Source organism: Sapajus apella, unplaced genomic scaffold, assembly GCF_009761245.1.
Source record: "Sapajus apella isolate SASKATOON/1434 unplaced genomic scaffold, GSC_monkey_1.0 scaffold20, whole genome shotgun sequence".
Lineage (NCBI taxonomy): Eukaryota > Metazoa > Chordata > Mammalia > Primates > Cebidae > Sapajus > Sapajus apella.
In genome coordinates, this window is record NW_022436960.1 from 2,963,066 (window position 1) to 2,978,334 (window position 15,269).

The following is a 15,269-nucleotide window of genomic DNA, read 5'->3' on the forward strand; positions in this document are numbered from 1 at the left end:
CGGTAGCTGCAATATTGCAATAATAGTAGTAACAGAAGAAACAGTAGTAGTTGCCATTTTTAAAAATGTGTCTTTTAATAACATACTTAGATCTGCTCTTTCCTTCCCATTCTTTTTTGTTTCATTTTTTAATTAATTTTTAATTGATAAATAATAATTATATATATATTCTGGGGATACAATGTGATGTTTTGATCTGTATATACATTGTAGAATAATCAAGCTAATTAACATATCTACAACCTCACTAATTTTTTTTTTTTGGAGAGGATGTTAAAAGTCTATTCTTTTAGCAGTTATGAAATACACATTATTAACTGTGGTGACCATGCAGTACAATAGACCACTAAAACTTATTCCTTCAGTCTAACTGAAACTTTACACCCTTTCATCAACATCTCCACTTTCCTTAACCACCCCTACCCCCAAGTCCCTGGTAACAAACTTGTCTACTCAATGCTTCTACGAGATCAACTTTTTTAGATTCCACATATAAGTGAGATCATGCAGCATCTGTCTCTCTGTGCCTTCGTTTATCCCACTTAGTGTAATGTCCTCCAGGTTCACCTATGTTGTCAAAAATAACAGATTATTCTTTTTTATGACTGAAGAGTATTCCATTGTGAATATTCACCACATTTTCTTTATCCACTCATCCGCTGATGGACACTGAGGTGGTTTTCGTATCTTGGCTACTGTGAACAGTGCTGCAATGAACATGGGGTGCAGAGATCCCTTCCACACACCCATTTCAATTCCTTTGGTGGGACTGCAGGATCATATGGTAACTCTATTTTTAGTTTTTTGAAGAACCTCCATACTATTTTCCAAAACAGCTGTACTCATTTACAATGTACAAGGATTCCCTTTTCTCCACATCCTCACCAACACTTGCTAACATTTGTCTTTTTGAAAATAGCCACTCCAACAGGTTTGAGGTGATATTGTGGTTTTAATTTGCGTTTCCCCAATGATTACAGATGTCAAGCATTTTTGCAAATATCTGTTGGCCATTCACAGCTCTTCTTTTGAGAAAAGTCTCTTCAGATCTTTTGCCCATTTAAAAAATCAGGTTATTTGGCTTCTTGCTGTTGAGTTGTTTAAGTTCCTCGTGTATTTTCAATATTAGCCCCTTATCAGATGCATGATTTGCAAATTTTCTCTCCCAATCCACGTGCTGCCTCTTTGCCCTGTTAACTGTTTCCTCTGCTGTGCGGAAGCTTTTTAGTTTGATGCAATTCTGTTTGCCTATATTTGCTTTTGTTGCCTGTGCTTTAAGTCTTATCCAAAAAATCATTGCCCAGACCAATGTCAGCCACTGCTTTTAATTCTCTGGACAAGACTGAATGTTCCACAATTTATAAAATAATAATAAGAGTTCTCAACTTGCAAACAAGGTATGTCCCAGTGGTTTACTAGTAAGTTGGCTTTCTGAAACTCAGAACTCACCATCCCAACAGCAAACATGACATAACCATATTTATGGTTATTGACTAACTCGAGTCAGTCAATAACGGCAGCCTTACCTAAAAAGGGCACCAAACTGTGATGCGGCTGCAACCAAACACACACACATCAAACATCACCACTGTGCAGTCATGGTCATGAACAGAAAACAATAATTTGGATTAGAAGCCATCTTTTCTTTGTCTAAAGGGCTGGCATGAGCTTAATCAGATGAGGACACTGAGCTGTGTTTGCAGAGATGTGAGGGATCTCCAGGCACTTCCCCAAGTGGCAGTTAAGGGCTGGCATGGTGATGTGATGAAGTTTAATAACATTTGATTTAATATCCATAACTAGGGTCAGCTTCTCACTCGAAAGATGTAAGGAAAGTGGAAGAGAAAACAAGATCCAGAGAGAGGAGAAGCACTTTCAGAGTTACAGAGGAAGGATATTTGTGGGAACAGAGGCTGGCCTTGGAAAACAGACCCACTCATAAGTGGGTGAGAAAGCGGAGCCAGCAACAGAATGTTCAGAAAGGTTAGGGGTAAGTAGGGTCGTAGACAACGAGGGAAACAGAGTTCAGAAGGAGGAGAAGGCTGCAGGCTCCGCCTGTGTGGTGGGAGAAAGAAAGGCAGGTGGCTGCTCACTGGACAAGGAAGCACTTGAATGGCGGCCACGGGGGAACCCTCAACAGCTCAGACCTCACTAGGCTATGGAGACCCTCTGAGCCTTCATTTCTGGATCAGTGGCAACAATACCTAGGACTCAAGGAGCATGTACATATAAGTATCAGATGCTTTGTAAATGTGCCCAGCAGCTTCCTTCTACTTCCTTCAGGTCTGTGGGCACCTGAGGGATACCTAATCAAGTCTTCCTGAGCTATGCTAGGGAAACTCCAGCCACAGTGCCAGAAAGCTGAAGACAGGAGAAGCCCAGGCTCCTCTGCAGCACATCTTCCAAGGACCAGCAGGACCCAGTATCACCTCAAAGGCTTAATACAACAAGAATCTCCTTCTGTGGCCCCTTCTTCAAAACCCAGGAACTCCTGGGACTCTTTGCCATGGTTTTCATTTGGATACTTCTCACCCTTCCCATGCCAAGTGGTCTGAAGTCAGCAGGGCTAGCATTTCTCCCGCTGGAGTGTGGCTGTCCATCACTGGAGAGGCCTCTTTCCCTCAGTGGGCCACTTAATTGGAGGGATCAGTTACCATCAGTCTGGGGCACTCCTTCTTCCCAGAGGCCCAATGTTATCCTCTGCAGGTGGTGAGCTGCTGCCCAGCAGGCTCCCCAGGTGTCAGGTTGAGCAAACTGTTCACAGCAGGGAAACAGACATGGGGAGGGCATGCCACGCCATACCTCAATAGCAGAAGCTCTACTAGTCACAGGCCAGCACTGGACCCCAGCTCTGTCACCTCTGGCTGGACAGCCTCAAAAAAGTCACTGACCACTCTAAGCCTCAGTTTCTGGGTGCATGAAATAGGGACAAAAACACTCCTCTCACAGGCTTGTGGGGAGACTTAACACGTCACATAAGCAAAGAGTCTACCATCTACTCACTCATTTCAGCTCCACGCAGGCCAGGCAGTGTGCTGCAAACCAGAGCCACATACCCCAAGGCCTGGCCCTCAGTAAGGGCTCAGATAACCTGTCATTCTGTTTCTCCTTGTAGCATTTCTCTGATGGAAGCCCAGTCATAGTTGGAAAACAAGGGAGGGACCAGAAGACACCTCTTGGAAAGCAAGGAGAAATGGTCACTTATGAGCCCAGTCCCAGAGGGCTGCTTACTTTCACACACCATGACTCCCACCAAAAGACACTGGGACACCCAGGGCAGGAGGAGCCAGCCAGGGGCTGGGGAAGCAGAGCTGCAGGCAGTGGGCATCTGAAGGAAGAGGGCCATAGGCCTCCCACAGCCATGAGTACCTGGGGCTCTGGAGAGGGTCAGGCCAGGCAGGCTAGGGGTCTCCACACCCACTTGAGAGCCCTAATAAAGGCTATTACGTGTTGTCCCATCACCAAGAGGAAGAGAAATGTGGAGGAGACACTGGGAGAACCCATGATGGCCCAAGGCTCCTTCCAGTCTGCCCTCAAGACCCACACACGGGACCAAGAGCACAACTTTAAGCCCAAAGAGGGGACCAGCAGGGGCTTCTGGATGATGATCAAAAAGTGGCCCCATGTGGGGAAATGGCCCAGCAACAAGGGCCATCTGGACAACTCAGCAGGAACAAGGGCCTCATGGCCATGGTGGAAGAGGAAAAGAGGAGCTCTTTGCTGAGGGCCTACCACGTGCCAGGCATTCTGCAAAGCACCCTGAATGCGTTATCACAGCTACTCCCTTCCACAGCCCCAGCACCAGGCGGTGTGGTAGAAGCAGGTGAAGAGGCCTGGCTCGGGGAGGCGGAAGAGCCAATATGTGCAGCTTGTCCATGTGCCCTCTCACGCATTCTGCCTCCAGGAACTAGGAGGTAGGCTCAGGTGGCATGGCACAGATGGCTCAGATGAGCCGCCACACATCAGGAGGGCTGGCCCATGCCAGGAAGGAGGACAGGGTTCCCTGCTCGGCCAGGGCCCCAGGACTCCAGGGAGAGGAACCTCCTTTGCAGCCAACAAAGGGAAAGGACAGAGGCCCTGCACGCCTCTACAGCTGCAGCTCCAGGGTCAGGCTAGGACACCTGCCTCAGGGCCTGGAGTCTGCAAGAAATACAAGATCGCTTAGAACTGAGTGAGCTCTCAGGGGATTTTGAGGAGACCAGCTGAGCTGGTGTGTGGGACAGCTGAATCATAAGACAGGCGACGCTCAGGGCCCTGGTGGAGTCGGCCAGTGTTTCCTGAGGCCACCTCAGCCTAACATGCCAGTTTTGTTAGGAAGATTACAGACTGAAACAGGAGCACCAAAAATAATTAATCTGTGAGCAGGTTTTATTTAAGTGTTGATTCATGGTTGTTCTATAAGCCAACAGCCTGTCAGAACTATAAATTAATGAGATAAAATGTTGCTGGCCTTCTATATTTCAGGGCAGATATTGACATTTTAGAATCCACAGATTTTTAACTGTATTGATTGAGGACACCAGGATAAATGGCCTTGGCGCCAAATTCCCATTAACGACAATGGGTACCAAGTGACTAATTCCCAAAGCGCTGCGGTGAGAACGCCCTGCACTGCCTTCTCCTGGCAGGGAGCTCTAATTAGATTGAAATGAAAAAGCCAAATCACCAAGGGTGGAAAAAGGCAGATCCAGTAAAAAGGGAGATCAGACTCAGCAAAGAGAAAGGACAAGTTAAGTCAAAGCAGGACAAAAGCCACAGGGGCTTCATGAGCCCAGCCCAATGGCTAAAGAGAGCGCCTGCCAAAACCTGGGCTACAGATGGAGTGTGCAGAGATGAGGCAGGAGACATGGGGAGAGGGAGGTGGAGGCCCCACACCAGCCCTGGCAGCCCCTGATGGGCTCCACCGCCTAGGTAGGAGGACCTGGGAAGGACCAGCTCAGCTCATCCCACCCAAACAGGCACTGGGCAGCTGCTCCATGCCAGCCCTGGCCAGAGGATAGAAACACAAAGAACACCAGGACAGGACCCCGATTCTCATGGAGCTCCCAGGCTAGCCAAGGAGAGCAGGACAGGCCCTGTCTGAGTGTGGGGAGCTTCCCTAAGGGTGAGGTCCAAACCCCTCAATCATTCTGTCCCAGGAGCCCACCACACTCTCCACTGTGGCCTCAGCACCAAGTCCTACACGCAGTAGGTGCACAGTAAGTAACTGCAGAGTAAATGAAACTGGGCCTTCAGGAGATGAACCCAGTGGTGAGCACCATTCCTAGCAGAGGGATGGAGTGAGGGAGTCCTCAATCACCTCCCCCATTTGATGGTAATGCCCTGGGGGCAGCGCCATGCTTTTCTTTACCCACCCAACACACCATAGCTAGAGGGGCACGTTGGGCCTGGGGACAGACAAGCTGTTCTCCAAATGCAGTCCTATCACCAACTGGCAGGCAAGTTATTCTACCTCCCGCTCCTCCAACTCTCCACCGGGGGCTGCATATCACACAGGAGCAGTGGGAGCTACCAGGGAGGCCTACCCAAAGCACGGACGAGCCCTGATTCTTGCCTGCTCCAAACTCAGCAACGGCCTCGAGCTGCCACCTGCTATGGCAGTCCCCGACTCATTAGGCAGGAGGACCCTCTTTGAATGTCTTAAAAATTTCAGAACCCCCGTCAAGACACACCCACTCCCACCCACCCACCCACACAATTGCATGCATTTGTTTCACATCTGTTGATTGAGAAAATAATGACTAAGGGCCAATATGAACCCATCAATGCCATCAAATGAACTTGATTTGAGTAACCTGATGGTGTGAGTAAGCTCAGTTTCTGCTCTGTGAGCAGTGTTTTCCTTTGGACACTTCTCATATGCTCATGTGACCCACAGGCTGGAGGTTCACCTCCTGCACTCCTCAGACTCATCTCCCCTGGTACCTGCACCCCATATTACAGCCTGCTTTGGCTTCCATGCATACGACATAGAATCCTGTTCCTGTGACGACTCTGTCCTTGTTCCATCTGCAAGAACGTACTTTCCTCCTCATCAACCATACCTCCTCCATCCTAATTCTCTGGCCACCTAATTCATGGCTCAGCTTGGTTTCACTTCCTCCAGGAAGTCTGATTTTCCAAGCTAGATGTTCTTACAATTCCTGTCTTGCTCCATCACTGCAATTTGGGATTGTCTCTGCATTTCTGTCTTCCCCAGCAGACATAAGCTTCTCCAGGGTAGGCACTGGGTCTTGTTCAGCTCTGTATCCCTTATACCAAGCATATCATATGGTACACATAGACAACAGAATGTAACAGGCAGGCAGCAGGCTTGGGGACTGGCACACTGTGCATCCTGGCTCTGCCACTTGCTGGTTTGTGCCCCTGGCCAGTGTGTGTACAGCTGATTCTGATGGTGCCTGTCTAAATGAGATGCTGTACAGAGGCTGAGGAAGAATGCCCTGCACACAGTGGGTGCTCAGTAGTAAGTGCTCCATCATCAGCCCAGTCATCACCATCATCAAGTGGCATCAAACTCCCTGAGTCTGGCCACTCCACAAGGGGTTAAGAAGATCAGCAAGACCAGGGAAGTGCTTCGTGAGAAGAAAACGCCACATACATGGCATGGTGGGAAGGGCATGGGATCTGCAGTTGCACAGACATGGCCTCAAACCCCTGCTGGCCATGCACCACTGGGAGGCACTGAGCAAGCTGCTTCAGTCATCTGAGCCTCAGTCTCCTCGCCTTTAAAATGGAAATAATCACTGCTGGCAACTGCAGTGAGGATTGGACAGGCTGTGTGTAAAGCCTATGGCACCTGGCAGGGGCCCTGTGACCACCAGTATTGTCCCCTCCCCTACTGAGCATGCATGGGAGTCAAAGGAGCTGCAAGGCCACCCACACTCAAGGTGGAAACAAACTACCTTCTGCATCTTCCCTCTGTGTCTGCTCGGGGATGCTGGGCATAAGCAGTAGGGGTTGGACCAGCAAGTTATCATCTCCTTCTTGCCAGACCCTGGGAGAGGCAGGCCCCAGAGCCACCACCACTGTGGGACCAGGCAGGCAAGATGCTGGACTGGGGGCACGAGGGAAGCCCTGGGGACTGGTGTGAAATCTGGCCTCTCCCTGGGCTCCTGGCAGGGGAGCCCAGCAGAAACGGAACTGAGGAGGAGCTCCGGGGATGAGGCAGTGTGGTGCTAAAAGAAGCTGGATCCTGCTCATGGAAAGGGATAAGAATGTCTTTAAAAGGAAAGGAAAGAAAGAAAAGAAACAGAGAGAGAGCAACAAGAGAGACAAAGAAAAAAAGAAAGAAAGAAAGAGAGAAGAAAGAAAAAGAAAGAAAGGAAAGAAAGAAAGAAAGAAAGAGAGAGAAAGACAAGGAAGAAAGACAGAAAGAAAGACAGAAAGAAAAGAAAAGAAAAGAAAGAAAAGAAAGAGAGAGAGAAAGAAAGAAAGGAATAAAGGAGGGAGGGAAGGAGGGAAGGAAGGAAGGAAGGAAGGAAGGAAGGAAGGAAGGAAGGAAGGAAAAGAGGAGAAAAAAGAAAAGAAAAGAAAGAGAGGAAGGAGCTAGACCTGGGAGTTAGATGGCACAGGTGTGAATCCCAGAGCCACCACTCCCTGGCTGTCCTCACAGGAAACCCGGGACAGGGCTCACATGGGGGTCATGGCTGCAATGGGTGCTGACAGTGTCTGCTGCACAGGAGCGCTCAATGAAGAAAGTTCCTTCCACTGACTTCTCTCTCCTTCTCGCCCTGCTTGTCAAGAGCCCCCTCAGGATTTATCCAGCACAAATCCATCCTCCCCAAGTGCCTTTTCAGTGTGGGCATTAAAGCAGAACTCATTTGAAGACTTTCCTTATGAGCTGGAATCATTTCTCACAGCCTTTCGACGATAATGAATTGACAGGAATTCTAAACTGATTCCAACCAAAGGACACAGTGATAAAGTTAAATCTATTTCGGCACAAATTGCATGTCAGAAGTAGATTTAAAAGCCACCTCTTTATCCAGACCCATGGCTTGGGGCTGAGACAACCTTGGGGTCCTCTGTGTTGGCTGGCAGAGGCCTACCCTCTGTGGGGAGTCACAGTTCTAAACAGTCTGGAAACCCTGTCACCAAGCATGAGCCCACCCCAAGGCCGCTCTCCCTCTGCCACGCAACCAGACAGCTGGTGGCTGCGTGCCCACCAGAGAACCTTCCCCAATGAGAGAGCTGTCAGCTCTCCTCAGGGTAGTAATAGAAACTCACCTGTTTCAAGGTCTGTTAGATGCAGGGCGAAGTCAAAGCCGCCACTGAGGATGCGCCGGCCACAGGGAGACCAGCGAGCGGCCCGCACTGCTTCTGTGTGCAGGGAGTAGGTCTGCAGGCAGTACCCGGAGTCCACAGCATTCCATACCTGCAGGCAAACACAGACAGCACCAGGCATCACAACAGGGGCCTGGTATCCAGGGCTCAGCTTGACCCCTCTGTAGAGAGAAAAAGGTCTCGGTGGAATTAGATTACCATAATTTTACCGCCAAATCTATATCTAGATGTTAAACTTTTCACTGCAGAAATGTAAAGGCTTGGGATTGGTAAGTTGGAAGGATTGTTTCCCCATATTTTTTCTGGGGTTGAGAAAACAGCATTCTGGCTGGGTACGGCAGCTCACCCCTGTAGTCCCAGCATTTTGGGGGACCAAGGTGGGTAGACTGCTTGTGTTCAGGAGTTTGAGACCAGCCCAGGCAACATGGTGAAACCCTGTCTCTACAAAAAATTAGTTGAGCGTCGTGGTACATGCCTGTAGTCCCAACTACTCAGAAGTCTGAGGCAGGAGAACTGCTTGAGCCCAGGAGGCGGAGGTTGCAGTGAACCACGACTGCACCATTGCACTCCAAGCTGGGTGACACAGCGAGACCATCTCAAAAGAAAAGAAAACAGCATTCCCGCGTCTGCCAGTCACCTGCCCAGCCCTTCACACTTGCTTCATCCCTGCAGCCAAGAGGGGGTCCTGTGCCCTCATCGTTCACAGCCCTATCCCAGGCTCGCCTGCAACCCTGGCATCTGTCCTGCCATGGACCCTACCTAAGGCCCCACTACATTCATGGGTTCTGCTATAAGACTAAGATCCAAAAAGGAACTGCCACACTTGTATTTACAACCAGTCAAAGTGCAAATATCTGCCTTAGGGGCAGCTGTCCTTTTGCTGGGGGAGAGAAGGTACTGTCCCTCCTTCCCACCCTGGCCTTCCATGAGGGCATGAGGCTCATGGGAGAAAACACTGTTATACTCAATGACTTCTGAAAAATGATCTAAGATATCAAGTATAAAACTTCACACTCCCAGAGCCAGGGCTACACCATGCAAGAGCCCCTGAGCTTAGCTTTCTACCAGCTCTCCCAGCAAATGCCCCCAAACACACCGTGCAGGCCACGGAACAGCCAGAGAGCTCGGAATGTGGCAGGGTAGGCCCAGGGCCTGACATACAGAGGTACTCAGCAATGCCAGTACCCTACCTTCCTGTCACTGCAGGATGAGGGTGATGCTCTCACCTATCACCCAGGTAACTCAGAGACTAAAGCCGAGAAGCAGAAGAGCACCTGCAGTCAGCGCGTGGGAATCAGAACTAAGTGCCTCCCACAGAGTACTGCTGCTTGCAGCTCACAGGCCTTGGCAGAGTGGCTTTGCCTCTCTGGCCTTAGTCCCCTCCGCCCTGAAGTGGGGGATAAGAAGAGGGCCACCCCAAAGGCAGTGGTGAAGGCTGAGGAGGTAATGCCTACACAGCACACAGCACAATGGCTGGCACACAGCTGGATTCCCAGACCTGTTCCACTAGGAAAACCAAGCTTCATTGTCTTTAATAAGAGAAAAACCCAAACAAAGTACACCCATGAACTTCTACAAACCTGATCCCAAGCATAACCTTCTCATTAGAGACGAGAAAATTCAACCTGCCAAGTCCTGAGGTTCTCAGAATGCACAGGATCAGAGCTCTGAAACCTGGTTCCCTGGGATTATGTAAATGTCTACGTTTAAGAAAACAAACGGTCAAGAGTAGCCTTCAAAAAATGCGAAAAGAGCTCAGTTCCTTTCTTCCTCACTAAGGGTCAATAGCTGGGGTCTCAAAGTGAAAAATCAAGAAACAGCAGTGTTTACATTTAGAAACACGAACAGAAATAACGAAGACACAGCCAGAAGACTTCAAAGTGGCTCAAGAATTCGTGGGAGGGAGATGGGGCACAGGGAACTGCTGTTATCCAAAAATATGTGTGAATATGAATTTAATTTTATTTAAATAGTAAAATAAACTAGATCTACAGGATTCACATGGTTAAACAGTAAAAAAGTTAATATTAAGTATGTAAGTCAAACTGCATATGCAAAGTACAATGCCACTGAAGTTTTTAAAATACATGAAACACCACCTCATACTCATTAGGATGGTTGCTATCAAAAAGCAAAAAATACCAAGTATTGACAAGGATATGGAAAAACGGGAACTCTTGTGCACTGCTGGTGGGAACATGCAATGGTGCAACCACTGTGAGAAACGGCACGGCGGTTCCTCAAAAAAACCGAAACCAGGGTCTCAAAGAGATGCTGTACATCCTTGTTCAGAGCAGCATTATTAATAATGGCCAAAAGAGGGGAGCAATGCAAGTGACTATGGACAGATGAATGAATTTAAAAAATGCGTTCTATCCATGCAGTGGAATAGTATCCAGCCTTAGAATGGAAAGAAACCTTGGCAATTGCTGCAGCATGGATGAAACTTGAAGATATTATGCTAAGTAAAATAAGCCAGCCACATAAGAACAAAGACGATATAACTGCACTTATATGAGGTACCCAGAGTAGTAAACATCATAGAGATACATAGAAAGTAGAATGATGGTTGCCAGGGCTGGGGGAGAGTGAACGGGGAGTTGTTTAAAGGGGACAGAGTTTCAGTTTTCCAAGATAAAGCGTTCTGTGGACAGATGAAGTGAGGGCTGCACAACACTGTGAATGTGCTGAACGCCACTGCACTGTATGCTTTATCATGGTGAAGACGGTCAATTTTATGTTGTGTATTCTGACACAGTTTTTAAAAATACATTCACACAAAAAGATCACATTTATTTTTGCATTTGTAGACCATAAAAAATGCATGAGGATGGCCAATCACTCCTAGGAAGGGAGAGAGGAACTGGGCTGGAGGAAGGAGCTATGAACACTCAGCAGCAGCTCTTCCAAAGGGAGGGTAGAGCAGGTCTGGGAGAGTATATAAGGTGGGGGAGATGAGATGGGGGAGGGAGATCAGATGGGAGGGGAGATGAGATGGGGAGGGAGATCAGATGGGAGGGGAGATGAGATGGGGAGGGAGATGAAATGAGGAGGGGAGATGAGGCAGAGAGGGGAGATGAGACGGGGAGGGGAGATGAGATGGAGAGGGGAGATGAGATGGGGGAGGGGAGATGAGATAGAGAGGGAAGATGGGATGGGAAGGATAGATGAGATGGGAAGGGGAGATGGATAGAAAGGGGAGATGGGATGGGGTAGGGGAGCTGGGATAGGGTAGCAGTGATGAAATGTACTGGGGTGATGAAATGGGGTAAGGGAGATGAGGAGAGGGAGAGATGGAGAATGCTCTGAAGAAAATATGCCCAAATGTTTCCTATGAAACTCATTCATTTATTCATTCCTTCAACAAAGATGTCCTGAGGACCTGTTTTAGCCAGGCATTGTGCAACAGTAAACAAATAGGACAAAAATCTCTGCCTTCAAAGAGCTTATATTCTAGTGAGGGAGACAGACACTGAACAAATAAAAATCCATAGTACATAAGGCAGTAGTAAAGACTGACGTACTAAAAAGTAAGTAGGAAAGGGCTTTATAAGGTCAGGGGAAGGGGCTGAAATGGCCAGGTAGGACGTCTCTGAGGAGGTGACTTTGGAGGAAGACCTGAAGGGGTGAGAAAGCAAGCTATGCAGAAATTAGGGGAAGAAGATTCAGGCAGGGACAGGAGTATGCCTGGCATGGCCAAGCAACAGCAAGAAGGCCACTGCAGCTAGAGGGTGAACAAGACTCGGGGTTGGCGGGAGGTGGTAAGAAAGGGACAAAGTCAGAAAACCACAAGGCGCTGGGGCATCCCAGGGCTCTGCAGGTGGAAGGGAAGGGAATGGGGGCTGGCTCCACCCCAATAGGACCACTCCAGCTCCCATGCAGGGAGGAGAATGAGGAGCAAGGGAGATGAAGGAAGATGATCAGGAGGCTTCTGCAAGAATCCAGGGAGAGAGGAAGAAATGGCTTGGACCAGTGGGAGGCAGTAGAGAAGTGGCCTGCCTTGGAGGGTAGAAGCAACAGGATTTCCCTGAACTGGAGGTAGGATATGAGGGCAAGGGAAAAGCCCGGGACACACTGGCAGTTCCTGGCCAAGCACTGAGAGGGGTTTAGTTGCAGGAATGGGTCAGCCTACAGAAGGTGTAAATCTGAGGGAAGGACCTACCTAGAGCTCAGTTTTGAACGACAGAGAGCAGGCAGTATAAAGACTCATTCCCATACCAGTGCCATGTTCAAAGCAGAGTCCCAGGACAGAGGCTGAGCTTTGGACGCCATTGTCATGGAAATGGTGCTGCCACCATGTGCTGGATGAGCTCTCCTACGGAGCAAATGCAGACAGGACAGAGAGGAGTCCCACATTTCAACCCCAGGCCCCCAAGGTTCAAAGGCTGGGAGTCAGAGGATAAGAAGGAGAAAGCAGAAAGAAGTCTAAGAAGAGGCCAGTAAAGTGGGAGAAAAACACAGCAGAATCTTGGAAGCCTAGAGAAGAGAGTGTTTGACAGACTGGTCACCATGTCAAGTGCTGGCAGGTGGGTCCACTGAGAACTGAGAATGGACACCTGGGGATTTGACAATCTCAGGTGCAGGTGTATGGGTATAGAGTTACCTTCTATACTTTTGAGTATGTTTAAAACATTTCCTATTTTAAAATAAAAATATTAAATTAATGAGCGGGAGAGGAGGAGGAGAAGAAGAAAAAAGGGAGAGAAAGGGATGGAGGAAGTAGGAAGAGGGAGAAAAAAGAAACAGGATGGGAGATAGAGAGGGAGGAGAAGAGAAGGGGAAAAGGAAGGAAGGAGCAGGGGGAGAGGGAAGGGGGGGAAAGGAGAAGAGAAGGAAGGGGAGGAGAGGATGCGAAGGAGAAGAGGAGGGAGGGGAGACAAGGACATGGTAGTCATGAAAGAAAGAAGAAAGAAAAAAAAAAAAAAAAGCTTGAACTCTATGACGTCCAAGGCCAAAAGCAGCAAATCAGAATGTTTGAATTATTGTCCAGGGAAACTCCCGAATTAGCCACGGAAACATGTAAGGAGATCCATCAGTCTGAAAATTGTCTGACACATCCCCTCTGAGGTGAAAAATGCACACTTGGCTCTCCTAGTAGACGCACGGATAACGACAGCATCAGAATCAATGCAGACCAGTCAGCTACCTCTCAAAGCTACCTAGGGTGAAGGAGCCCATCGTTCTCCTTAATTGAATTTAATGTTCACTGTCAGGTTTTAAAGATTAATTCCCAAACATTGCATCAGACTGAAGTGCGTGCCTTTTTTCAATCAAGTAATTAGAGATCTCAAAATGCCTTCATAGAATTAAGGAGTTAAGTCTTTTGTCAAATGTTCCACGATGATTTCATGTATTAACTGGAGACATTCTTTGTGTCCGACAAAAGCAACAGATTTGAAAAGAACATGACAAGTAAAATATGGTGCAGTCATTTGTCGGTTCGGTATTTACCGTAGTTTCTGTGTCCTCGTTACCAGGATATGGCTCCACCAGGAATTCCTCACAGTCTCCAAAGATTTAACAAGTATCGATCTAGCCACAGGTCATGTTCTTCCTGCCTGCCTGCCTTTCGGTTTTGGTTATAAAAGATATAACACAGTCTCCTTGTAAGTTCTTCAAACTATGCAGAAGTGCAAAAACAAAATCCCATAGGAAACAGCCACAGGATTGTTGTTTCTCTGATTTCATTGGAAATATGTGTGCTCTGCCAAAAAAAAAAAAAAAAAAAAAAAAAAAATCAAAACCAGAAAAATACAAAGAAAATAAGAGTCATTCATAACCCTATCACCTGGACGTCAAACTTCTGCCTCCCACGTGGCCCTACTCCACTCGCTCTTGTCTCGGAGACCCTCCTAGTCAGGCCTGGCTCCTGGCCTCACCCCACCTCTTGACAGTCCGTTACCCCAGAAAATAATTTGAGAGACCATTCTCAAACTCACACAGCTCAGCCCAAGCCTGTGCAACCAGCACCTAACCCTTCACCAAAGGGATGGAATCAGCCCGTTTGCCAAAGCTTTGGGAATCCTTCAAGATGCTTGTGTTCTAGAACTGGATTGCATTGATTCTAAAGACCAATTTGGGAAAACACCTTAGTGATAGTGAGTCTCCCAATCCATGAACAGGATGCCTCTCTCCATTAATTTAGGTCTTCTTTCATTTTCTTAAACAATAGTTTGTGGGTTTTTTAATGAAAAGATCTTGAATGTCTTTTGTCAAATTTATCTCTAATTATTTCATAGGTTGATAATATTGTAAATGGTATTTTTAACTTTTATTTTCAGATTGTTCATTTCTCATCTGTAGAAATACAATTAATTTTGTATATTGACCTTGGATTCTGAAATCTTACTAACCTCACTTTTTAGTTCTAGAAGCTTTTTTTAAATAGATACAGCGAAATTTTTTTTTTCTTTCCGAGTTAGAGTCTCACTGTGTCACCCAGGCTGGAGTGAAGTGGTGTGATCACAGTTGACTGTAAAACTTTGAACTCCTGGGCTCAAGCAATCTTTCCAAGGAGCTGGGACTGCAGGCACATGCCACCCGACTAATTGCTTTTAATTTTATTTTTGTAGACCTGGGGGGGTCTCACTATGTTGCCCAAGCTGGTCTCAAACTCCTGGCCTCAAATGATCCTCCTGCCACAGCTTCCCAAAGTGCTGGATTACAGAACGAGTCACTGTGAGCTTCCTGGAATTGTATACAAATAAAACTGCCTTTATTTGCAGACGATCATGTTATCTGTAAATAAAGGCAGTTTTACTTCCTTTCCAACCTGGATCCTTTTCTTGTCTTATCACACTGGCAATCTCTAGTACAATGCTAAATAACTATGGGGAGAGTAACACCCTGGACTGCTCCTGATCTCGTGGAGAAGGTGTTAAGAACAACACTAGAGCTCAGGTTTTTGTTGGTGTCCCTCATCGGTTCAGAGGAGTTCTCTTCTAGTTCTACTTTTCTGAAGGTTTTTTTTAAGATCATGAAAG

The 15,269-nt window shown here is 47.5% G+C and overlaps 1 protein-coding gene across 3 annotated transcripts in view; it reads right to left on the minus strand.

Moving 5' to 3' along the window:
- WDR25 (WD repeat domain 25) overlaps positions 1-15,269 on the minus strand; it is a 152,167-nt gene that overhangs the window by 53,012 nt on the left and 83,886 nt on the right. For all 3 annotated transcript variants that reach the window (XM_032287399.1, XM_032287398.1, XM_032287397.1), the window contains exon 3: positions 8,230-8,377. In XM_032287399.1, coding sequence (XP_032143290.1) covers positions 8,230-8,377 — 148 coding nt within the window. The remainder of the gene's footprint in view (positions 1-8,229; positions 8,378-15,269) is intronic.